At 44.5% G+C, this 27647-nt stretch overlaps 1 protein-coding gene and 1 long non-coding RNA gene across 4 annotated transcripts in view; one reads left to right on the top strand and one right to left on the bottom strand.

Annotated features, from left to right (window-relative positions):
* The window catches only part of IL17REL (interleukin 17 receptor E like), a 119451-nt gene extending 103484 nt beyond the window's left edge, over positions 1–15967 (bottom strand). For all 3 annotated transcript variants that reach the window (XR_010179411.1, XM_063927142.1, XM_063927140.1), the window contains exon 1: positions 15873–15967. Coding sequence is in view for 2 of the 3 variants with exons in the window: in XM_063927142.1 (XP_063783212.1) it covers positions 15873–15944 (72 nt within the window). In the remaining variant the exon portion in view is untranslated. The remainder of the gene's footprint in view (positions 1–15872) is intronic.
* The window catches only part of LOC134932585 (uncharacterized), an 83293-nt gene that overhangs the window by 18013 nt on the left and 37633 nt on the right, over positions 1–27647 (top strand). The gene's annotated exons all lie outside the window — the stretch shown is intronic.

Genomic DNA, 27647 nt, shown 5'->3' on the forward strand with positions numbered 1-27647 from the left:
CATGTTTCTGAGTTTTCTGTCATTATACCATGCTATTATGAGTGCGTGCGTGCGCGTGTGTGTATTTGTGTGTGTGTTAAATATTATATATCTATACTAGATTATCATGCAATTTTTACTGAATGTCACGACTATGTGGCGCAGTCAGAACAGAAGTGCTAGCTGCTCCTTACGTCCTGTGTTGCTCTTGGTGGCTGGAGACATGAGAAGTGACTCAAACTCCACAAAGGCCCTTGGGAAGAGCTGCTGTGTCTGGGCATGTGCAGAACCTCCATATGCTGCCCATTTGGAGATGAGCTCTGATTGTGGCAGCTGGCAACCAGAAGGAATCGGCTCAAGAGGTGTGGGAGGGTGGGGGGGGGGGGGGATTGGGGGTGAGAGCCAGGGGCTGTGGCAAACCATGGAGAGAGCATGGGACTGCCAGCGGTAACTGTTCCATGCTCCTGGTGACCCAATGAGCTGAGGAGCTAACTCCTCAACTGTATTAATTATACCCCTTTTTCACTGCCCAAATAATCTGTGTTATTGCCGGGTTGACCATCAGTATAAAAGGATACCTGAGGAAAAACACGAGTCAACTGACCCAGCAGTCTAACCCAGGTAGCGAGCAGGGCTGGACCCATGTAAGGGGCTGTGGAAAGGGTAACGTTCGTTTACAATGTATGGAGGGCCAGCTGTCCTGCGCTTGGAGATGACATCATCTACAAGCGCCAGCAAAGGGGAACCGGCAATATCCTAAGCCAAGTCTGTGATGTCAATTTGATTTTTAATATGCTGTTTCACATTGCTGGAAACCTGTGTTTAGTGACCCGGGCTGGACTTGGGATTGAAGTGTAAAGGGGATATCAATTGTAAATATTGCAGTGAACTGCACTAGAAGAATTCATATTCTAACCATGAAAGCAGTAAAATGATTTGATATAAATTAGAAATATTTTAAACAAAAGACTTTGCTTTTAAAGAATACATTTTTTGATACACAACATATTGCACTCTAGTCAAACACTTCTATCCTATTTTAGAATCAGGTTGGATTATATGGTAACAAATCATGTTTTGTACACTTTTCAAAAGGATCATTTTAAACTACAGTTTCGTGTGGTATGATGGTGTCATTTTGTGTATTTTGTGTAGTCTCACTAAAACAATGAATAATACTCCCTTATGGATTGCACCCAAATAAGATCACCCAAGAAGAAAAAGACTTCAGGGTAATTTCTTTTACATGGCAGCTCTTTGATTTAATACAATATAAACTGGGTTTTTGGAGCATGCACAAAAATGTATGTGTTCATCATTCTAGGCAAACAATATATCAGAGTAACATCTATTCTATACTGTACACAAGTAGGGAGGCCAATCCTGGGATCGGCGGGATCCTGGGATTGTGGTACAAAAACGTTGGGATTTGGATCCCGGGATTAGGTGGTGCATACGCAGTTTTGCCAGGCAGCGCTGAGCACTATAGCACAGCGCTGCCCGCTGTCAGCGAGGTATTTACAGCAGCTATGGACACACAGTGACCGCGCCGGCGGCATTTCAAATGTAGCGCCAGCCACCAGGCAATCAGCGCTGGCAGACCGGCAGCCAATCAGGGAAGCGGCATTAGCCGCGGCTCCTGATTGGCTGACGGACTGCCATTTCTGACTGGCTGGCGACCAGCGCTACATTTGCAATGCCGCCGGCGCGGTTACTGTATGTGTCCATGGCTGCTCCCCGCCAAATAGTAAGTGTATTAAGTAATATTTAAGTATCGCTGACGCTACCTACTGTACACCCACCCTCCCTCACTGCTCCCGACATCCTCCCTCCCTCCTCGCTACACCTACCCTCCCTTCCTGCTCCTTACATCCATTCTTCTGTGCTGCTCCCTACATCCTCCCTGCTCCCTACACCCACCCTCCCGCTGCTCCCTACATGCTCCCTACAACCACCCTCCCGCTGCTCTCTACATGCTCCCTACACCCACCCTCCCGCTGATCCCTACATGCTCCCTACACCCACCCTCCTGCTGCTCCCTACATGCGCTCTACACCTACCCTCCTGCTGCTGCCTACATGCTCCCTACACCCACACTCCCTCGCTGCCCTCCACATCCACTCTCCCTGCTCCCTACACTGATCCCTACTGCAATCCCGGGATCCCGGGAATCCCGAGATTGAGCATTTTCAATCCCAAATCCCAGGATTGAAAAAATGGCCTGGGATTGGCCTCATTTGGGATTGGTCTTGCCCATAACCACACTTTTCATTATGTTGTACTTTTTCTTTTTACTCCTAAGCACTGTTCAGTTTTCCTATTTCACTAATCCATGGTTAAATTGATGCTAGGGTTCACAAAGTGATTGATACAGTCAGGGGTGTATCTACCCATTGGCCAGGATGGCACTCGCCAGGGGCGCCAGGCAAGGAGGGGGCGCCTCCTGGCTGTGCCACCCGTGGCCAAAGGGTAGAAAAATAGTACTGTCAGGCTGTACCTGGTGAGAGTCTGTTACTGCTGGAGCGGCGTCGGTGTCCGGCAGCACTGCACTTGTAATCAGACTCAAAATAAACTACAGCTCCTAGCAGCCCTTGTTGCTGGGAGCTCCTGTAGTTTATTTTGAGTCTGATTGCAAGTGCGGTGCTGCCGGACACTAATCAGATCACTAGTGCAGTGCGGTATGCGGTGCTGACGGACACCGGCGTCGCGCCAGCAGTAACAGACTCTCACCAGGTACACAGCAATTGTTATATAGCACAGTGCTATAGATGTTGTTGAAGATAATAAAAAAGTGGCAGTGTTTGGGAGAAGGGACTGTAGTACCTGGAAAACTACACAATTTTCATGCATGTTAGATGTAAGTAGTAAGTAAGCGAAAACTTTAACTTGTTGAGTGTAATAAAGAAAATACATATCTTACCTATTTACAGGCCAGGTTCAAAGAAATGTATATCAGTTAATTGTATAATTGATAATTTTATCCTGGAAGTGATGGCACCCTGATGTTTTTTCTAACAGGAAGCACTTCTACCATCCAACTAATGGTGTTTGGTTAATTGCTGGGTCCATTTGAGGCTCATCTCACAGCAGCTCATTAGCATTTCATTTGGGATGCAGTCAAGATGCCGGCGTTTGGCATCCAGGTGGTCGGAAAGCTAACTCCAGCATACCAAAACTGCTTGGAATGCTGATGCTGGCATCCCAACATAGGTAGCGATGCAGAATGCCAAAATCCGGATCTAGTTGGTTCAAGCCGCGTGGGAGGGTTAGGGTTAGGCTGCGAGGGTGGGAGGGTTAGGGTTAGGCTGCAGGGAGGGAGATTAGGAAGGGTGGGTTAAGGTTAGGCACCACTGAAGAGGCTTTTCAGGGGGTGGGGTCGGTTAAGGTCAGGCTGTGGGAAAGGTGGGTTAGGGTTAGGGGGTAGGGATGGTGTAATGTGAATATGAGACACTGCTGTGCGGTGTAATGCTAATAATTGACACTACTGTGTGGTGTAATGCGAATAAGGGACACTACTGTGTGGCATCATTTGAATTGGAAGTACTATTGTGTCCACGCCCTTCCCCCACAAGACCATGCCCCATTTCCAATACTCACACCTTAGTTCAAATGTGCATGGGGGGGCAGCCCCTTACTTTGCCAGGGGCGCTCGGACGCCTAGATACACCCCTGGATACAGTAAATCTTAAAGGGGCACAGAGAGATAAGACTAAAATACGGGGGATCCCCTGTCATTTTTTTCCCGTATTTGTACAACCAGGACCGGCTCAAGGAGCCCGAGGCTGGTTATGCTTAGGAGGGGGGACCCCACGCATTTTTTTTCAGGATTTTTTACACATTCCCACCCCTTCCCACTGAAAAAAATGTGCTCTGATCTCTCCATATTATTTTAGTCATTAAAAAAAAAAATATTCTTTTAAAAAATATATAAATAATACTTGTGGCTCCTAATAGACAAACCAAGTACATAATCCCTTCTAATATAAATAGATATGCTATTAGCAATAAAAAAAAACACAAAAAAAAACATGTTTTAAAAATTTTTTATTAGATCCCGCCAGCAAAATGAGGCGGATTGAAATTGACGAAATGACTGTCGAAAAGCACTGTTGTCGAATCTTCATTCTTCAATTGAATATACTTTTGTCGGAAAGCCGCATTTTTACCATTGCAGACATGTCGAATTTGACAACTGTCGAATTGCAAAAAGTCGAATTTGAAACGGCCGTTTTTTTTGTCGAAAAGTACTGTATTACATTGTCGATTCATTTTTTTTGTGTCCGAAATGCCCCGTTTTTCGACATTTGCGGTAATTCGACCGCAATTGCATATACCCCTTTGACTTACAGTGCCACCAGTTTCTATTATGCCACACTATAGTGCTTCCACATATTGTGCCACATTACAGTGCTCTAGTATAGATCATGTAACATTACAATGTCATTTTCTACCACATTACAATGAGCAGGTCCAAGGGCAATAGTTAGATATAGTCAAATTTGTAAGGGTCCGTATGTACCACCCATTGGTTAAAGATGTATATTATACATGTGACAGGGAAGGTGGGCCCCTCTAAACTCTGGGCCCCATAGCAGCTGCACTCCCTGCACCTATGGTAGCTACGCCCTTGCCTGTAAAAGCACCCTGCAGTCAGTAGTACTAATGCAGAGCCACCCGTAGTTGCCAAAGGAGGCTCCAGGGAGGCACCCCGTAGACTGTGGAGCTGCCCGAAGCTTCCTTAGGACGCTTCCAGCAGTGCTCTACTTATCAGAGCCAGCAGCCCCGCCTCAGTGCGTGGTCCGGGTTTTGCGTTTTATTATTTTGCCAAGTACGTGGATTACAAGGAGAAGAGGACAGATGCTACACAGGATTTTTTGAGTATAATTTTATTTTCAGGTACCCCATGGATTCTACGTGGAGAAGTGGACCGAGTCTGCGTGTCAACATAGGTAAGCATGTGTGTGTCAGCGTGCATGTATGTAATAAAGTTTTACTTTCACGGTGTGCGTGTACTGTTTTTATTTGGGTATTTTTTTTTCTTCCCCGCATGCTGGTACTTGTAGTTCTCCAAGTACCAGCTTGTGGGGGAGGCTTGCTGGGACTTGTAGTTCTGCTACAAAAAACAATATTCTTTACTTTTGTCACTTGGCTATCAGCCTCCCATCCGCAGCCCTTGGATCGGTGGGACAGCCTCAGGCTTCACCCCTGGCCCTTGGGTGGCTGGAGGGGGGGACCCCTTAATTTAAGGGGTCCCCACTCCTCCAGGGGTGACTAGTTAGTGATTTAATGCCAAGGCCGCAGGGACTGAGATAAAAGTGTCCCCCGGCTGTGGCATTATCTCTGACTAGTGGAGACCGGTGCTGGTGTTAAAAATACGGGGGACCCCTACATTTTTTGTCCCCCGTATTTTTGGCACCAGGACCGGACGCAGAGCCCGGTGCTGGTTGTTAAAATACGGGGGATCCCCTGTCATTTTTGTCCCCGTATTTTTACAACTAGGACCAGCTCAAAGAGCCAGAGGCTGGTTATGCTTAAGAGGGGGGACCCCACGCATTTTTCTTCATGATTTTTTGCACACTTTTGTGCCGTCCATGAAGTCGAATCCAGGACGCACACTATCCGTCAATTGGTCCGTTTTTCGACAGCGGGACTGTCGAATCCGTTTTTTATTGAATATGTCGAATTCGGGTCCCGGCGGGAGGGTGTCTGACTGTCGAATTGTGTCGAATTAAAAAACAGTCGAATTCCAGCCGGAATTCGACCGCAATTGCATATACCCGATAATGTGAATTGGGGTACTGTGCTATATAATGTGTACTGGCAGCTCTACAATCTGACATCATGTGAACTAGGGCCCTACTATGGTTCATAAAGTAAACTAGGGCATTTCTACAACATTAACCAAGGCACTACTATGGTTCAGAAAATGAACTAGGGCATTAAAAAAGGGCATAAAATTAAAAACTGCTGTGGAGATGTGTTCCTAGAAGCATTGGTATAGGGACCCCTTCAAAATGTTGCTGTGGAGCCAAAAAAAATCTGGCTACGCCCCTGGTTACAGGCCCCCCGAAATCCACATGCAGTTGCCGTGTGGCAGCGTCAGTGCTGGCCCCAGGGTCCTGTGTGATGGCATCACTCGCACACCCCTAGTAATGACCCTGGTGCGGAGCACCACCTATAGTACCTGCCATTGTGTAAGCCAACTTCAGTCACTGGATAAAATCCTTGCACACAGTTGACTAATACCCTTTTCAGGCCACATTCCCGGGTTCAGCCCAGGTCACTGGATACAGGTTTCACACAGTGGCTTGAAACATGTTCAAACCTGAGGCTGGATACAGGTTATTGCTGGTGCTTACCTATGCCGGTGGTAGATTACAGCATCTTCGAATTGTGGGAATGCAGCTCTCCCTATGCAGTGAATGGGACCCGGGTTGGATGAATTGCATTCTCGGGTCACTGCTTTCACACTGAGCTGCGACCCGGGTTAACCTGGCAATAACCCGGGTTTTTACGGCAGTGAGAAAAGGGTATTACAGTCAGTTCCCCCCTTCACCGTTGCAGGCAGTGGCAACTTGGAGTGGGGAGAGAAAGGAGTGACTGCAGCTGTGTGCTGCGCTGGGGAGAGAGACAGCTGCAAAGGCAGTCACTCACCCTGATGTGCAGGTGGTGGTCGATCTTACTTTGCGTCGCCAACCTGCCAGCACCCCCCCACCCATATTTGTAATATTTCATAAGGAGGTAGGCTGGCCACACCTCCCTGCATTGACCATGTCCTCTCCCAGTACCTGGGCCCTGCATAGCTGTCCGCACCCAGGGACGGATTAAGCCTCGGGAGGGCCCTGGGCACTTAAGACAGGAAGGACAGAGTGGAAGGGGGTTGTATATTAGATTATACATACCTTTCAACATAACCCAATTCAGGAGGAACAAAATGTTCTCTACCTGGACTTCCCTCTTAATAATATATTGGTGCCACTTGTATTTTACTATTTAATTGATATGAAAGTTATTTCAACATAGGTGATTTTGTCCCTCCTGCAATAGGTCATGTTAGGACTGGAGGTATGAATTGTGTATATTAAATTGAAACCAATGGTGTATATGAGATTTAAACTAATAGTTTAATAATGCCTGAGTTTTCTTGTAGTGGAACAAAGACAACGTAACCTTAAAATACACACAGAAAAATAAAATCTACAGTAACTTATCTTGTCACATGCAAGAATAGCAGCAGCCTCTACAGAGGAATACTCTTTGTGTGTCTCTCTCTAGACCAGAATACTTTCATTAGATAACAGGGTACATAGTACCCAGACACCCAGGCGGGGAGGAGGAGAAGCTGGGATCCCTGTGCTACTGAGAGCTCTTTACCCCTCCTATCTCTCCTTTGGTCAGTAGCTCATGTTTGCTGATACTCCTATGTCTCTGTCTGCACTGCATACTGTCCTGCTCACATTCTGGCTGCCTGGTTCTGCTGCTGCACAAGTGAGAGAGTGAGTGATGTCAGTGTGCTCCGTCCAGGAAGCCCCCTGACAAAAGGGGGCCTGGGGTACATTGTACCCTGCGCACCAACCTTAATCTGGCTAGGTCCGCACCCCTTATTACAGTTTGTTCATGTGTGTGCAGTGATGTTATCATATACTGTACAAGTGGCTACAAGGATGCCACAAGAGCAGGTGAGCTTATGTTATGCACACCAGTGCCAGCAGGAATGTACTGGTGTCTGAACGGTGAGGGATGCAAAACAAATGAACTCACAGACAGACTAGGGAATATGACATTACATACACAGAAGGTGTTGGGTAATAAAATAAACACAAAGTGAACAGAGAAGCCCAAAGGCTAAGAAACTGGGTGTCTCCCTAGTATTAGGAATGCTGAGATGGAAAGAAGCGAGATGTAGTAATTTAATACGTAGAAAACCCGAAATGCTGTTGCTAAGGGCAACAGCAAAACCCTAAAGGGTAACCAACGGGTGTGGCAGTGAACTCCTTGGTCAGAGATGGAATAATAGACACAAAGAGAGTCTCCACAATCCTAGTCCTCACTTGCAGTGCACTGGTTCAGTTTACTGCCACTAAACTGACACCTGAACACCTAGCACAGTGAGAAAGGATTTTGGCAGGCAAGTCTGAGAATACAGCCGCAAACTTGCTAGGTTCACAGAGTAGCAAAAGAACCCCAGCAGGTTAAACGACTGACTCCAGTCTTACTGCTAGGTCTGGATTGGCAGAGTGTAATACCAAATCCCAAGGCCTATTTGCAGTAAGCAACAAACAAATACAAAGTTTACACAGTACTAGCTAGCTTTCAGGAACTGACTAACCAACAAAGATTCAGCAGCATCTGCCTAACCTGAGAAGAGGGTTTATATAGCAGGTGCTGTCCACGCCCCACTCAGACCTCACAGACTGTGAGCACAAAAACCAGCACCGGATCCCCTGCCGTGCACAGAGCCTGTAACCACTGCACAGCAAAAGACCCGAACCGAAGTATCACCTACGCTCAGGTTACTCCGCTAGCACTTGTCTCCCGGTTGCCATGACGACGTGGCAGCACAGAGTAGGAGACCCTAACAGTACCCCCCCTCTGACGAGGGGTCAAAGAACCCCTACCACCGGGTTTATCGGGGAACTGCGAGAAGAAAGAGCGTAACAGTCTGGGGGCATGAAGATCACAACTGCGCACCCACGACCGCTCCTCCGGGCCATACCCCTTCCAGTGCACCAAAAATGACAGCCGACCCCGAACCATCTTGGAGTCAAGAATCCTTTCAACAACAAACTCCCTCTGGCCACGTATCAGAAGAGGGGAAGGTCTTCCACTGGAAGAAGGATTACTAATCGCCCGTTTTAAAAGGGAACAATGAAATGTTTTATTGATACCCAAAGAACGGGGTAGATCTAACTGAAATGCCACCGGATTGATAACCCTAGTGATCTTATAAGGACCGATGAACCGGGGGCCTAACTTATGAGATGGCTGTCTCAACTTCAAATTCTTGGTAGACAACCAGACGAAGTTTCCTAATTTGAAGCTGCAGGGTCTTTTCCGCTTATCAAAAACCCTTTTGGTCACTAATGACACAGACACAAGGGCTTTCTTCACTTTCCTCCAAATACCTCTAAGGACCGAAACCACAGAGGAACCACCAGGCGTGGAGTCCAGGGGGTCAAAAGAATTGGCCTTAGGATGATGCCCATACACAAAAAGGAAGGGAGAGATCCCTGTAGCAGAGTGAGCCGCGTTGTTATAGGCAAACTCCGCCATGGACAGCTGAGCAACCCAGTCAGTCTGACACTTGGAGACATAACACCTGAGGAACTGCTCCAAGGACTGGTTCACCCTTTCAGTCTGCCCATTAGACTGCGGATGGTAGCCTGACGACAAGCTGACAGAAATCTGGAGATCGGAACAAAATGCCCTCCAGAATTTGGCCACAAACTGGGATCCGCGGTCAGAGACCACATCAAGTGGCAACCCGTGGAGGCGCACAACATGCAGCATAAATAATTCAGACAGGCGTCTGGCCGATGGCAGCCCAACCAATGGAACGAAGTGCGCCATCTTCGAAAACCTGTCAACGACAACCCAGATGGCTGTCATCCCCAAGGATTTGGGCAAGTCCACCACAAAATCCATTGAAATGTGGGTCCATGGCTTAGATGGAATAGAGAGTGGATGTAATGGGCCAACAGGAACCCCTCTAGGAGTCTTATTTCGGGCACAGATGTCACATGCCCGAACCCACTGATCCACATCCCTAGCCACCGAGGGCCACCACACCGCCCTAGATAGCAACTCCCGAGTTCTGGCAATACCCGGGTGACCTGCCGACTTCTTGGCATGGAATTCCAGGAACACTCGCTGTCTTAACCTAGGAGGCACAAATAAAAGACCTACCGGAAGGTCTGGAGGAGCCTGCTCCGGTGCTCTAAGGACTAATGACAAGAGGTCCTGGGTAATGCCCACTTTAATACATGATGGGGACACAATGGGCAATGGCTCCTCGGTGGTCTCCTGGATTGGAGCAAAACTCTGCGAGAGCGCATCAGCCTTGATGTTTTTTGACCCAGGGCGATATGTTATAAAAAAATTAAAGCGAGCAAAAAACAAAGCCCATCGTGCCTGCCTGGCATTGAGGCGCTTCGCTGACTCTAAATATGCTAAATTCTTATGGTCGGTGAGAATTGAGACCACAAACTTAGCCCCCTCAAGCCAGTGTCTCCACTCCTCGAGTGCATCCTTAATAGCCAACAATTCCCGGTTACCCACGTCATAATTCATCTCGGCAGGCGAAAATTTACGGGAAAAGTAAGCACAGGAATGAAGGCGATTATCAGACACCCCCATCTGAGAGAGCACTGCCCCAATACCCATCTAAGAGGCATCCACCTCCACCACAAAAGGATGCTCTGGATCTGGGTGTCGCAGCACCTTGGCCGAGACAAATACCCTTTTGAGACAAGACCAGTGAGCAACAACCGCCCCTTTCTTAGTGAGTGCCACCAAGGGCGCCACTATAGACGAAAATCCAGCGATAAATCATCTATAAAAATTTGCAACGCCCAGAAAACGCTGAAGCGCCTTCAAACTAGTGGGCTGCACCCAATCCAGGACTGCCTGTACCTTGGAACCCTCCATTTGGAAACCTTCTGGGGAGATAATATATCCTAGAAATGCGATTTGCTGAACTTCAAATTCGCACTTCTCCAGCTTCGCCCCAAGCCGGTGGTCTCTGAGTTTCTGGAGGACTAAGCGTACATGCTTCCGATGTTCCTCCAGGGAATGGGAGAAGATTAGGATGTCATCTAAGTATACAACTAAGAATCTATCCAAATATTCCCTGAGCACATCGTTCATGAAGTCCTGGAAGACTGCCGGGGCATTACAGAGCCCAAAAGGCATCACCAAATATTCATAATGCCCTGAGTGGGTATTAAAGGCAGTCTTCCATTCATCCCCCTCTCTTATTCGGATTAGATTGTACGCACCGCGTAGGTCAATCTTAGAAAAAATGGTGGCAGTACGAAGCAGGTCAAACAAGACCGAAATGAGAGGCAGTGGGTATGAGTTTTTAATCGTGATACGGTTCAATTCCCTGAAGTCGATGCAGGGTCGCAACGAACTGTCATTTTTACCCACGAAGAAGAACCCCGACCCAACTGGAGACTGTGAAGGTCTGATAAATCCCTTAGCCAAGTTCTCCTGAATGTACTCTGCCATAGCCTGAGTCTCAGGACGTGACAGGGAGTACAACCTGCTCTTGGGAAGCTTAGCATTCGGCAACAAATCAATGGCACAGTCATAGGGGCGATGGGGAGGTAGTACCTCTGCAACTCTTTTGGAGAACACGTCCGCAAAATCTGCATAACATCCTGGCAATCCTGGCAAACTTAGCTGCGAAAGCCTGACTGGAAGGCTCAAGCAACTCCTGAAACAATCAGTACCCCAACTAAGAATCTCCCCAGAGACCCAGTCAAATTGAGGATTGTGGGCCCTTAACCAGGGTAACCCCAACACCAATGGGGCAAAAGTACAGACAGTCACATAAAAGGACAATTTTTCAGAGTGTGTGGCTCCAATAAACAAAGAAATCTGGCTAGTGCAAGAGGTAATTTTACCCTGGGACAATGGTTCCCCGTTTAACCCACAAATCTCAATTTCCGATGCCAAGGGTACTAAGGGAACAGAGTGTTTCAGGGCGAATTGGCGGTCCATAAAAACCCCGTCGACCCCACTGTCCACAAAGGCCTCAGTCTTGACAGTTTGATCGAGGATCTTCAAGGTCACCGGAATTATAAAAGTCTTCTTGGGAAATTCTGACTTCTGGCCTGACAGGATATTTCCCATCACCCTCAGGCCCTGAAGTTTTCCGGCTTTTCTGGGCATGATACTACCACATGACCTTTATTCCCACAGTACAAACATAACCCCTGCTGTCTCCTCCGCGTCTTCTCAAGCGAGGAGAGGCGGGTAGCCCCAATCTGCATAGGCTCCTCGGAAAATTCCTCAGAGTCTGAGGTTCCCTTGGGAAAGAAGGAAACCTCGGTCTCCCTTTCAAGCCTGCGCTCTCTCAGCCGTCTATCCACCCGAATGGAGAACTGCATGAGCTGATCCAAGCTATCAGGCAAGGGATATTGTACCAGTTGGTCTTTTAACTGGTTAGAAAGACCTCTTCGGTACTGGTGTCTCAGGGCTGGGTCATTCCACTGGGTATCATGGGCCAACCTCCGAAACTCCGTACAATAAACCTCAACTGGCCTTCGCCCTTGCTTAAGGATCGAAATCTGAGCCTCGGCTGAGGCAGTCTTGTCAGGGTCATCATACAACATGCCCAGTGCCGTAAAAAAAGCATCAACACTTTTAAGCGACGGACAGTCAGGCTGCAACCCATATGCCCAGACCTGTGGGTCTCCTTGTAGCAAGGAAATCACTATGCCCACCCGCTGAATCTCCGACCCAGAAGTCTGAGGCCTAAGCTGGAAATATAGCTTGCAGCTCTCCTTGAAACAAAAGAACTGCGAGCGATCTCCAGAAAAACGATCCGGGAGATTTACTTTCGGCTCCTTAACCCCTGAAGGTACTGCTGCTGCGGGAGCTCCGCCAGCGGCCTGCGAAGTGTGCATTTTAATGGACAAATCATTAAATTGTCGAGTCAGGACCTGCACCTGATCGACCACCTGTTGCAAAGTATTTTGAGGGGTATGCTCCATATTCCCACAAAATTTCAACAGGAGTATTAGGCTGCTGAATATGTTATGCACACCAGTGCCAGCAGGAATGTACTGGTGTCTGAACGGTGAGGGATGCAAAACAAATGAACTCACAGACAGACTGGGGAATATGACATTACATACACAGAAGGTGATAGGGTAATAAAATAAACATAAAGTGAACAGAGAAGCCCAAAGGCTAAGAAACTGGGTGTCTCCCTAGTATTAGGAATGCTCAGATGGAAAGAAGCGAGATGTAGTGATTTAATACGTAGAGAACCCGAAATGCTGTTGCTAAGGGCAACAGCAAAACCCTAAAGGGTAACCAACGGGTGTGGCAGTGAACTCCTTGGTCAGAGATGGAATAATAGACACAAGGAGAGTCTCCACAATCCTAGTCCTCACTTGCAGTGCACTGGTTCAGTTTACTGCCACTAAACTGACACCTGAACACCTAGCACAGTGAGAAAGGATTTTGGCAGGCAAGTCTGAGAATACAGCCGCAAACTTGCTAGGTTCACAGAGTAGCAAAAGAACCCCAGCAGGTTAAACGACTGACTCCAGTCTTACTGCTAGGTCTGGATTGGCAGAGTGTAATACCAAATCCCAAGGCCTATTTGCAGTAAGCAACAAACAAATACAAAGTTTACACAGTACTAGCTAGCTTTCAGGAACTGACTAACCAACAAAGATTCAGCAGCATCTGCCTAACCTGAGAAGAGGGTTTATATAGCAGGTGCTGTCCACGCCCCACTCAGACCTCACAGACTGTGAGCACAAAAACCAGCACCGGATCCCCTGCCGTGCACAGAGCCTGTAACCACTGCACAGCAAAAGATCCGAACCGGAGTATCAGCTACGCTCAGGTTACTCCGCTAGCACTTGTCTCCCGGTTGCCATGACGACGTGGCAGCACAGAGCAGGAGACCCTAACAGCTTAATCATTTCATAATTCATCTTGTAAGATCAGAAAAAATTCTTGCCCATAAATGTGCTTACTTAGACCTGCTTTGCTTAATATATGTATTAGATATGCAAATACAGTAAGCACTTACAGTAATAATAATAACAGGTATGTGTCGTTGGGTCGACCCAACTTAGGTTGACATTTCCATTAGGTCGACATGCATTAGATCGACAGGTCAAAAGGTCTACATGAGTTTTTTGACTGTTTTTGGTGTTGTTTTCTCCATAAAGTGACGGGGAACCCAAATTAGTGCACCGTGTGCCCTTGCATGACGAGCGAACTCCGCTACCGATTCGCTCGGCACAGGTTACCATTCCAATCGTAGTCTACGTGGATCGTCTAGTATGAATTTTTTTATTTTATTTAAAAACTCATGTCGACCGTTTGACCTGTCGACATGAGTACATGTCGACCTAATGCATGTCGACCTATGGCAATGTCAACCTTCAGCGGTCGACCTAATGAGTGTCGACCTAAGTTGGGTCGACCTAACGACCGTATTCCATAATAACATAGCAAACATATTAAATTTATTATATATACTGTAACAAGCCTCTCTGAAACCATTATGAATAAAAAATATGTAAATCAGTCAATACAGCAAGTGGATAGGGTGTTTGTTTTAATGGAATTTTTTTTTAGAGAAATATATTATCAGTTAAGTATTATGTTATGATTAACAACAGTGACATCTAGTGTTTGGAAAGTACCATTCCACTACTGTACATGCAAACAGTGAAGCTTTTGCAGCAGCATACTGTATACAGTTACACATACTTACATTCATATATATATATATATATATATATATATATATGTAAGTATGTGTACCTTTTATATGAGGTACCTTGGCGAGCGGTTTGCAGGCTTCCGTGCATTGGCCAATTCACTAACTAAACCCCCATCATTTATTCATTGATGTTGTGAGGATAAGTGAGCTTGCTATGGTGAGTGCTGAACTCTCTGTTTGTATGTATTTGGATAGGTGGCCATGGGCTGCATGCACCCCACCCTATGAGTGGGGAGTGCAGACATTGCACCCCGCTTCTGGGGTGGCGAGTGCTGTCGTTTTCTATATTTGTTTGCATATTGCAGGGTTAATCTTTGGTTAACTCTTATTAACTGTGGCCACAGGCCTTTTCATGCACCCCTGTGTAAACTCAATTGTTCTAAATCTGTGTCAGCTGTTCCGTAGTAATTTATCAGCCAGTGTCAGCTGACTAGTGTAACTTTAAAAGCGATAAGGTATGTGGCAGGTGCACATTAAACCTAGTAGGCATATTTGCAGTTATATTATGTGTGCATTGATTTCACCAGTTCTTTTTTGGGACTGGGTTACATCCCCTATGTGAACAATATTTTGTCCTCATTGATACTAGGCTCACAGAGTCACTGGAATCGATGTGATACAGTATGTTGACAGTGACATTGTTGATGACGTTACTATTCGCAACACTATGCCGGAACCACAATGTGGACAAGGCTAAAATACTACTTAAAGCATTTTAATGGTGTCAGTAGTATAAATTGAAACATGCTGTTAAAGTTATAGTGCTGACAAAATTAAAATGATTTAAGAATAACATTAACTTTGACAACATTGTGGTGTTGGCAATGGAGTGGCTTTATGTTACTCTCAGCATAATGAATACATCCCGAGTCACCAGGTGCTTAGCTACACCACCACACCGTCCCCTATATAGTCATCTGCAAAGTGAACATATTACTATATATAGACATCTCTGCATATGAAAGTAGATGCAGCAATGTCACAAACATAGCCGATTTCTGCTTTGTGCACAAATTCAGTAACAAATACATAGATGCAAATATTAGGACACATACTGTACACACATGTCTATCTATAGGTTTCAAGTATATATATATATATATATATATATATATATATATAAGATAGAATGCAAAAGAAGAAGAATAACATATTAAAAGAACATTCCAACAATTAAAGGTTAAATTAGCAAGGCGAACAAATTAAATACAAACATTTTAAATCATGAAAGCACTATGGGGTATTCTAATCATCAAGCTGTTTTCTTATACAGTATAATAATTAAAAATTGCTTACAGAAATATAATGTATTTGGTTTTGGTAGATGTCAAGTGACTTAATTCAATAGTAAACTAAAGTGTATATTGATATTATTGATGTGGTAATTACAAAGATAAAACCAGTGATAGCAACTTACCTGGGAACACGTGATGCCACATTCTTTAATTCTCTGTAATGAATGGCAATTTGCAATTCCAAAAAATAACATAATGAAAAAATGAGACCCTGAACTTTTCCAATATAGAAAACAACAGTTTCCATTGTGAAATGTCATGTCTATTCTCACTGCTAGTGATAGTTATGTGTACATAGGGGAACTAGAAGAGTAAACTAGCTTCTTATATATATACTATGTTTCAACCTACACCCTCCCTATCAACCTACACCCTCTCTAGTAGGATGTTCCCTGCTGTACGAGGAAACGCACAGTATTCTATGAATCACACTGTGATTCCTGAGTTACGTAAGAGTACTTTCCCTGGTCTGTGATACTACCAGCATGTACAAAAGGAGATCAGCTGACATATAATCAGAGATTTAAAGAATGATTTGATAAAGCAGTAATATACAGTAATCCATCATAATTTTAAATAATGAATTGGTCTCAATTAAAAATAAAGACATAAGGACACTAGTGTACAAAAAAAAAAGATTCTTTATAACATTGTGAAACTTTAATGCAGAACATGTGGGTGAATTGCATGTGTAATTGGTGACATTTTGGTGTAATCTATTATTGATACTGATAAAACCCATATACATATAAGTGAGTTAAACTTGTAAAGTTGTGTGTGTGTGTGTGTGTGTGTGTGTGTGTGTGTGTGTGTGTGTGTGTATCCTGGTGAGATACATACATAGATATATATAGATATATATATATACACACACACACACACACACACACACACACACACACACACACACACACACGTTTTACAAAATATTTTACCATTATTGATTAGAAACAGTCCTCAAAAAAAAATGCAAGAAACATTACAACAATACTGTAAAAACTTCTGATATAAAACATACCGTACAGTAGTTTAACCTAATAGTGCACAGAACTTTTTCTAAAGATGGGGAAACTCATAAGGTAATTGATGGCTTGTAGAGACACGAGCTTCATACCAAAGTGTGAATTAAATACACAGGTGTATCTTGTTCTTTATAATAATCTGTAAAGTGTCATTTACACACTTCCAAATCATACTCCTATATTATTTCTAAATGTATACACACAGGTCTGTGCTCAGACATATCGTATATGCAGTTTAGTGATGTAAAAATTAATACATTCTCATATTAATTTAACAATTCTAAATGCTTTATACAATAATTAATTATGTCTGGAGCATCACTTATTATTTTATCTTAAACCTCCATACTTTAATTCTTAAATAATAATGCCCTTCTTAAAATAGCATGGAAATCATAATGACTTCTTCATATAATTCCATATTGTCCCTTTCTCACATACTTAAAAAATATTTTGCCCCAGTAAAATAAATTGAGGTATAATGTTTTTTCCCTGTAATCAGTAAATATTTTCACCCTTAATACATGTACAGTATTTTACTTCCTCTAAAGACATAATAGCTCAGACAGCATGCAGTTTGAACTATGACACCTGTCACAACCACCTTTTTTGTTTTGTGTATTTCCAAGAGGTTTGTGGTTTGTATCTAGGTGGTGATGTGAAGTGTAAATCATTGTAAAACAGTGGCTCTCTCATTTCTGCCTTTGTAAATTGGGGGTTTAGCAAACCACCAGTAAAACCACCACAATGCTGCAGTTTTGTAAAGCAAGCCTTTTATACATTTTCTGCCTAGAGATGAAAATAACCATAGAAAGACCAAAATATAACTTACAGTACGTAGAGTATGCATTCCTTCTGCTCCACCGGAGGTTTGTGCCCTCCCTGAGCTCACCTTGGGACACCTGCGTTACAGTTTGACAAGTACACTCCCCCTCCCCATTTAAACATGCCACATGTCGCTGTTACAGGAGCAGCATTCTCTATCCAATCAAATTGTAGGAGGAGGCTACTAATTATTTACCAACATGGCATTACAATACTTGGCTTATAATGACTCATTAAAATTGAAAAAAGATACACATATTCATCTGAAACTAACAAATCTCAAATAATTATACATTAATAAACTAATATGAATTTTGTTTCTTTAAATACTTGCATATCTTTATTGCTGCCTTAGTTAATTTACCCCATAGAGTCACGGGGATAAGGAGAGAGAGAGAGAAGGGGGAAGGGGAGGGGAGGGGAGGGGGGGGGGGCATGGAGAAAAAGAGAAAGAGAGGCATGGGGAAAGAGAAACAGAGGCATGGGGGAAAGATAAGGTTGTAATCACCCTCAGCAAGAGAATGAGACTGGTCAGAAGAGCTTACAATCTAGCCTGGTGAGGACAAGCTACAGATGTGTCCTCTTACATCCGTACTGCAATCACGCTAAACAGCCCTTGAAGTCGCGCCGTGCCGTGGCGGGACTCAGTAGCGCACAGCATCTTTTTTGCATTTTTTTCTGCGAAAATGCATCTTAGACGCAAAGTAATGTAATAAGATGCACAAGCAGCTTCTGTGTATCAGCCTTGACGAAGTTGTTCTGGACATTGAAACATGCATGTTGACGGTTAGCATAATCACTGTGTACTGTCCACGAATGCTATAGTGCCTCTATAATACAAATGAATGTATATTCTGTTATGATTAAAGGCTTGTAGTGTTGCCAGTTCATAAACCAGCCTACTGAAACACAGACCTGGGGAAGCTGATAATGATCAGAGCTATGATTTAACATAAACTCCAGATACACACTATTTGCTTTGATGCAGCTGTACAGCACTGTTAACTAAATCAATCAATCAATCAATCACTATAAGGCTACATAGGATTTTATGTTGGCTAATTATACACCTCGTACATTAATGGTGATACTATATTATTATACTTTGGAATTGTTTCACGTTTGGTGCATTGCAAATAAGAATGTAAGTTCTCACGAGTAGGGCCCTCTTCCCTCATGTGCTTATCCTTTTCTTACTTTAATAATCCTCAACTGCCCAAATCCTGCAGTTTTTTGGTGACCCTGGAACTTATCTCTGTCATTTACTGGTGTAGTTATGCTTAGTTACCCTGTACGTGTCCTATATTGTCTTCAACTGTAAGTCACTGTTTTCCTGTTTTGATTATGTGCATATGTACTCTGTAATTGGGTGCTGTGGAACCCTTGTGGCATCATATAAATAAAGGATAATAATAATAATAATAATAATAATATAACAACTGCTCTAATAAGAACCCTATACGACAATGAAGCTTGGATCAAAATAGCCTCTGTGTGGACTAGGAATAAACTGTAATCTAACAATAATATAATCACCTCAGTGGTAATCAAATTTACTATTGAAATATAGAAGAATACTACTGACACTTGAAGGAGGATATACTTATGTTCATATCCATGTATTCCTTGTCCCGAATAATGCATGATAAAAAAATATTTTATATGTAAAAATCTAATTGATGTTGGTAATAACAGCAGGCACCCAAGTGAACATTCTGCTATTTAATGACACACCTCTTATGGAGGATTTGTAGTGCATCGGTTATAATCATTATATCATGTATTGATTCCATCATTATGTCAATAGATTGTCAAAAGTCCAATACAATGTACTTTTACTGGTGCAGTGTCTTGTTGGAGCAATATAGCCATACATTTACAGACACCATACTGTAACATCATTTTAGAGTAACAACTTGACAATCTATGAATTAGAATCTATTATAATTACCAGTGTGTAACAAGACAATTCAGGACATGTATTGTGTATAAACTAAACCCAGTCTGATATTAGGTTATGTTGGTTATATGGCTAATACTGCACACAGGACAGCAACAACAGGTGGACATTGCTTTCTCCTTTTTAATCTTATCACACTCTTTATTTTCATAAGCACATATTTGTACGTCTGTGTCAGTCTGATTTTATCCTCTAATTTTCACTGTTACATCCAACTCAACTGTGATTGAATATCACAAGATTTTATCTAAACGAGAATTTTAAAAGTTACATTTTACAAATTTAGTCTCATTGTATGCCTATTAGTACTTTCTTGTCGTCTGAGCAAATGTGAGTAGGTCTGAGGTTGTCAGTAATCTGCGACTGAGACAAGCTGGAAGTGGTCTGTGCTGACATCATAGACCCTCCCCAACAACGCCTTCCTTTCAGTTAAACAACGGCTACACTGCATTTACAAACGCTATGCATGCGCAGTCATTCGATAATCACTCAATTTGGAATTCTCTAATCAGAGATCTGAATTAAGCCCATTATCCAGAATGATGGCTTTATAATGCAATTAAGCTGATATAGGCTTAGAAATGACTTAATAGCATATTAGTGGAAAATCCAATTGTTCATATGTTAACATCCTTAGCAATTCTTATAATATGCACTCTGGAAATTCCAGCATACTGTATGTCTGGCCACCTTTGTATGTGCCTTAGGCATTGTTTGTACTCTTGAATTTGTTTAATTCAAAAGTTAAATGCAAACCTGATCAACAAATTAGACGTATAGGACTGTGGACTTGCTATTTATGTTTTCAAGGAAATAATTTTTTTCCATTCTGCATTACTGAAATACTTACAGTATGTGCATAGCAATCAGTTGGAAAGGGGCCTGTTAGCTCCATGTAATCTAATCTAAATATACAGATTCACATTAGTGGACTTTCTCAGTACATGGTTTACTAAACTTCGAGCTATAGGTGGTCATTCCGAGTTTTTCGCTCGCTATTTTTAGCAGAATTGCTAATATGCTAAAATCCGGCAGTTCTGCGCATGCGTATGCACAGCAGGGCGCACGCGCTAAGCAATTTTACACAAAACTATGCTATTTTACTCACGAGCGAACAAAGCTTTTCAATCGCTCTGCTGATCGTAGTGTGATTGACAGGAAGTGGGTGTTTCTGGGCGGAAACTGGCCATTTTCAGGGAGTGTGCTAAAAAACGCAGGCGTGCCAGGTAAAAACGCAGGAGTGGCTGGAGAAACGGAGGAGTGGCTGGTCGGACGCTGGCCGTGTTTGTGACGTCAAACCAGGAACTAAACGGACTGAGGTGATCGCAATCTAGGAGTAGGTCTGGAGCTACTCAGAAACTGCAAGGAAAAACTTATATCAGAATTGCTAATCTTTCGTTAGCAATTGCTAATCTTTCGTTAGCAATTCTGCTATGCTAAGATACACTCCCAGAGGGCGGCGGCTTTTTGTTTGCATTTCTACTAAAAGTAGCTAGCGAGCGAACAACTCGGAATGAGGGCCATAGTAAGATCATTTAATCCTTTACATACAAAAGTATGCATGAAAAGTATAGCTGGAAGTAATTTCCAGGACACTGCTGTCAGAGAGTAATACGTCTGTGCTTTGTGTAAAATAAATAAATAAATCAACTCACTTCCTCAACATAACATACTGTAAGCTCACTATACAATCATATGTGACAACTGTCCCAATTCTGGCCTACCATAAAAAGAATGTGACTTAAGGTGGGTACACACTAATAGATATATCTGCAGATCAATTGATCTGCAGATATATCTATGGACGGATCGGGCAGTGTGCTGTGCATACACACTGCCCGATCTGTCGGGGACTGACGTCATGAACTGGGCGGGCGTGTACCCACGCCCGCCCAGTTCAGCTGTCAATCACCGCCATCCACCGCAGCATGTGTACGGGCGGTCGGCCAACCGCCCCGTACACACACATCGACGCGCCAATATAACGGTAGATATATTGGCCGTTGGCTGTGCTGCGCGCCCGACGCGATACATCTGTGAACGACGGAGTTCACAGACGTATCGGCCGTACACACTGCCCGACGGTCCCGCGATATATCGGCCGTTCAAGAGAACGGCCGATATATCGACCAGTGTGTACGGGCCTTTAGACCGAGAGAGGGCTGAGTAGGACATGGGTGTTGGCTAAACTGACATTTGCATTACACCAGTTAAGTAAAAAATGAACTCAAATCTGTTAAGGAGATCAGTATCTACTGTCGACACTGAGAATCTGGACAGCAGAATGTCAACATGGTAGTAATGTGATTTAAAGCACTTTAACTGTATGATCATTGTGTGTCTGACATAATGATGTCCACAGCTGTGTATTGAAGCTTACACTTACTCAGGACTTTTCCACTACAGTTTATTTAGTAAGGATGACCACAGATCAGTAACCATCATATAGTAACTGTTCACGGCTCTATCACTATCTAATAATAATAATTTTATTTATATAGTGCTCTTTCTTCAACAGGACTCAGGGCGCTACCATTTTTCCACCAAATACCAAGGTTCAACCCAGGTTTAGTAATATACTGTAAGTGGTCATTCCGAGTTGTTCGCTCGTTGCCGATTTTCGCTATATTGCGATTAGTCGCTTACTGCGCATGCGCAAGGTTCGCAGAGCGCATGCGGTTAGTTATTTTATACAAAAGTTAGGTATTTTACTCATGGCATAACAAGGATTTTTCATCGTTCTGGTGATCGTAGTGTGATTGACAGGAAGTGGGTGTTTCTGGGCGGAAACTGGCCGTTTTCTGGGCGTGTGTGAAAAAACACTGGCGTTTATGGGAAAAACGCGGGAGTGTCTGAAGAAACGGGGGAGTGTCTGGGCGAACGCTGGGTGTGTTTGTGATGTCAAACCAGGAACGAAACTGACTGAACTGATCGCAATGGCTGAGTAAGTCTGGAGCTACTCAGAAACTGCTAAGAAATTTCTATTCGCAATTAAGCGAATCTTTCGTTCGCAATTCTGCTAAGCTAAGATACACTCCCAGAGGGCAGCGGCTTAGCGTGTGCAATGCTGCTAAAAGCAACTAGCGAGCGAACAACTCGGAATGAGGGCCATAGTTCCAACCCCGGTCAGACCCGGGTCAGACCCCGTTTACAGTGCACCTTGGACCCAGCTTATACTGAATCCGTGTCTGCCCTGCATGTCACTCACAGACACTCCCATGAGGCGGACCTCTGCATACAGAGCCAATTAGCAGCGTTTAAGCATAACCCTGGTCGTACCGTTTACACGGCACCCTTACCTGGGTCCGACCCTGGCAGCTACCAGGAACAGATTCCCTGGTCGGTCGACTTGGGTTATTTTTTAAGGATCCTTTTACACTGAGCCACAACCCAGGAAGACCCAACAATAATTCAGGTTATTGAAGCAATGGAAAAGGGGTATAACAGAGATCTACTCCTTAGTCACCAGCCAGCTTTCTTGGCATCGGTCATAAAGATAAACAGTCTTTTTATACCTTGGACTCCACTTTCCTCTCCCAGACTGACAGACTTACAACATACCCACCCTGCCTGTTCCTCACAGGTGCTCTGGTTGATCACTGACATATTTTCAGCTGCAGCAGGCTGCAGGGGTGAGGTGCACTGCAGGTAAGACACATATTTTTTATCCTCCAAATATATGATTTCCCTGGGTTTATAAGATAAATACCTCTTGTTCCTGTGTACCACATTGCTCCTATTGACACACTGTCAACCAATTAACTAAATTTCCTGGTAATCACAGGCGTTCTACAAATAGCATTTTAAAGTGGACCACATACCAAAAATTGCCATTCTCCATAAATTTAAATTATCTTTCAATATTAAATCAGATTATTGTGATACCCACATTTTATATATCAGGCATACACACATCTGCCTATTTTACAGTTTTCATCAGTGACGGAACTTGCGAGTGGTGGGCCCAGGTGCATAAATATTTGGGCCCCCTCCCTCCACCCTAACCCAAGTTCACAGTATGCCACATGGCAGTGGGTGACAGGGAGAGGCAGACAGCATAAGGCAGCGGGAGTTAGAGTGTGACAACAGAAAGCTAGGGGAGGCAAAGGGGACAGGAGGAAGCAGTGAGTGACGGATAGACAGTGGGTGACAGGGGTACAAGCACAACATATTGTGTGGGGTGGAGAACAGGGGGCATGTACTTTGGTGGGGGCAGGAAACAGCAGCCTCTGCTCTGTCTGTGCTTTCCTCAGTTCGGCACTCAGTCAGGTAGACTCTGACAATGCCAGTTAGATAGGTTGTGAGCTGCCTTTAATTCACAGCAGTGAATCAGAAAAAAATGTACAGCTGTTTGTTAATTAGAGGCAGTATGTGGCTTTGATTATCAGCGCTCATAGGTGGCAGGACTCATCTATCAGTCTGGCACAGACAAGGCCAGCCCTGCCCCACTAGGCTAAGGGGCATGTCCCTCAGGCAGTGGGGTCCACTCTGCTCTCTGAAGTGGGCCATTCATCCAACATTGCTCAAAATGGTCTGCGAGGAAGGGGTGGGGGGTTTCAAGGATAACTCATTGCTGGTCTGGGCAGCAGTGGGCCCCTTATTATTTTTATTCTTTATTTATATGTTGCCACATGGCATCCGCAGTGTCCTATTAAAGAGTGCATAAACAAATAAGCAAAACAAGAAAGCAGTGACTTACAATTCAAGAAAATACAGGACAGGTACAGTGCATATTAACATATCTGCGTCAGCACACGTCACTGAAATAAGTAGCAGGGCGGCAGAAAACCAAGGGATTAGGGGCAGTCAAAGGAAGTATTGAATAGAATAGAAGATTAGTTAAGTAAGAGAAGGAAAAGCACATGAGGAAAGAGGGCCCTGCTCGTCAAGCTTACATTCTAAAGGGGAGAGGCATACAGACAGGCGTGACACAGATGGGGTATAAAGTGAGCATGGGACAGAGGGCTGAAGATGAGAGAGGGCAGGGTTTGGTGAAGAAGTGGGTCTTGAGAGCCCGTTTTATAGTTTTGTAGAGAGTTGGAGAGTCTAAAGGGGAGAGGAAGAGAATTCTAGAGAAAGGGAGCAGCACGTGCAAAGTCTTGGAAGTAGGAGTGGGAGGAGATACTCAGTAGGCAGTTGAGGCGGTGTGCATTAGCGGAGCAAGAGGATGTGTCTGAATGTAAAGGGAGATAAGGTCAGAGATGTAAATAGGAGAGGAGTCTGTGAGGGCTTTGTAAGTGAGAATAAGAAGCTTGAAATGGATTCTGAAGGGGAAAGGAAGGGCTTGTAAGAGAGGGGAGGTGGTCGTAGTACGTTTGGTAAGGAAGATGAATCGGGTAGCAACACTCAGGATAGAGTGGTGTGGATAGAGGCATTTGTCAGGGATACCAGATAAAATATTACAGTAGTCCAGTCTGGAGACAACCAGTGAGTGGATAAGGGTCTTATTGGCATCCTGGGTGAGAAAGTGTCTGATCCTGGAAAATATTTTTAAAATGAAAATTACAGGTTTATGAGAGGTACTGAATATGTGGTTTGAAGGAGAGGGAGGAGTCAAGGATAACTCCAAGACAGCGGATTGTGGGGCTAGAGGAGACAGTAGTGCCATCAATAGATAATGAAATTGTGGGAGGTGAGGTTGTGTGGTAGGGTGGGAAAATGATCAGTTCAGTCTTAGACATGTTAAGTTTAAGAAAGTGCTGGTAAGAGATAGCAGAGAGACAGTTGGAGACACGAGTGATGAGAGCAGCGGGGAGGATCAGGAGTGGAAGGTAGATTTTAGTATCATCAGCATAGAGATATGATCTCACTGAAAGAGGATGTATATAGAGAGTAAACGGACCAAGAACAGAACTTTGGGGGACACCTACATTTAGTAAAAAGGGGGGGAGGCGGAGTAATGAGGCAGAGAAGGTGCTCGTAGAGAGGTAGGATCACAGCAGAGAGGTCAAGAAGAATAAGCAGAGAGTAGTGGCCCTTTGATTTAGCAGAAAGGAGGTCATTGCAGACTTTTGTGAGGACAGTTTCAGTGGAGTGGAGAGGAGAGGATGGAAGCCAGACTGGAAAGGGTCAAGCAATGAGTGGGACGAAAAAAAGGCAGTAAGGCTGTTGTAGACAATACGCCCAAGGAGTTTGGAGGCAAAAGGGAGGAGCGATATGGGTCGATAGTTGGAGAGAGTGTGTGGATAAAGGATAGGTTTTTTAAGACTAGGGGGAGACAAGTGCATGCTTGAAGGCAGAGTGCCTGATGAGAGGGAGAGATTGAGGCGGTGGGTAAGATGGGAACAGGCAGAACGTGAGAGGTAGTAGAGGAGGTGGGAGGAGATAGGGTCAAGTGGGGGGTGGGGGGGGAGGTGGGGAGGGACAGATGAGGGCCATGACTTCCTCACCAGATACATGGGAGAAATATGTCAGAGTTGGTAAAAGGGGTGGTGAGGAAAAGGAGGTGGCTAGTTGCTGATGGTTTGGTGGGATGTCATGTCCTGACATGTGAATTAAGTGACAAGAACAGAGAGTGAAGAGGGGAGATAAGGTGGGGGTGGGCAGAGGAGGGAGATGAGAGTGGCAAAGAGGCACTGGGGGTTTTAAGACTGGGAGCATACATTTGAAATGGAGGAAGTCTGAGTTAGAGCGTTATATCTTTCCTTTAATTCAGCATGAATTGTAGATGTGCAAAAAAATCGCACATCTACAATCCATTACACTGACAAGTGGGGGGATGCCCAGCACAGGGCAAGTCAGCTGCACATGCCGAGCCCCCCCCCATGCCAAAGCATCGCACGACGGCAGCCTATCCTGCAAAAGCCTCCGTAATGCCCCTTAAACACTTCCATGATGCCCCGCGAATGCCTCTGCTTGTCAATCAGGCAGAGGCGTTTCGCACAAGTGAGATGCTGTCACATCTCACTGTGTGCACGCAGTGCGGCTTCTGCGCATGCGCACACTTCACAGGGCTTCAGCATGAAACGCTGCCACAGCAGCAGCGTTTCATGCTGAATTAGGCCCAGAGGTGGGAGGAAGGGGCAAAATAAAGGATTAAGTAGACAAGGATGATGGTGAGGGTTAGTCCTCATGGGCCACGGTGCAACGCACCTGCTGCACCAATGGTAGTTCCACCTCTAGTTTGCATATTACAAGACATGAGAAAAACATATCAGGGATAGTAATTACTGTAGCAGCTATTGTAATAGCTTAGAAAATATACAACCTCTGGAGCTGGATAAGTGACATTTACGCACATTCATATGTATTTTTAACTTACAATCAATTGTGATTGCTAAAAATAGGGTACCATCCTGCCGGTGCAGCCGTGCTGCATCCGCAGGAAGCCCGCCACCATTTTTGTGATCACAGAGGCTGCGTGTGATGTCACGCAGCCGCCCCAATCATTGCCACACTACGCCCCCGGTTAGACTACCACCGCCCCCGTTTTTTAAGCTGCGCCCGCACAACGCTCCATCTCTGCCTAGGAAACAGAGCATTGCCACCCTTCGCACACGCCCCGCGAAAGCGTCTGCCTGATTGACCGGCAGAGACGTTCGCATTTTCTGCATGGAGCCCATAGTAAATGCCGACGCATGCACAGGACGGGCCCTGCACATGCGCCCGCGGGGTGATTGTAAAAATTCTGGTTGGATCGCTATTTGCTAATCGATAATTTGCTAATCGCTATGTAGACCCTTAGGGGGTAATTCCAAGTTGATCGCAGCAGGAAAGTTTTTAGCAGTTGGGCAAAACCATGTGCAGAGAGATAGATTTGGGTGTGGTGAGTTCAATCTGCAATCTAAATTGCAGTGTAAAAATAAAGCAGCCAGTATTTACCCTGCACAGAAACAAAATAACCCACCCAAATCTAACTCTTTCTGCACATGTTATATCTGCCCCCCCTGCAGTGCACATGGGGGGTAATTCCAAGTTGATCGCAGCAGGATTTTTGATAGCAATTGGGCAAAACCATGTGCACTGCAGGGGGGGCAGATGTAACATGTGCAGAGAGAGTTAGATTTAAGTCGGTTATTTTATTTCTGTGCAGGGTAAATACTGGCTGCTTTATTTTTACACTGCAAATTAGATTGCAGATTGAACACACC

Source organism: Pseudophryne corroboree, chromosome 6 (genome assembly GCF_028390025.1).
Source record: "Pseudophryne corroboree isolate aPseCor3 chromosome 6, aPseCor3.hap2, whole genome shotgun sequence".
Classification (NCBI taxonomy): Eukaryota; Metazoa; Chordata; class Amphibia; order Anura; family Myobatrachidae; genus Pseudophryne; species Pseudophryne corroboree.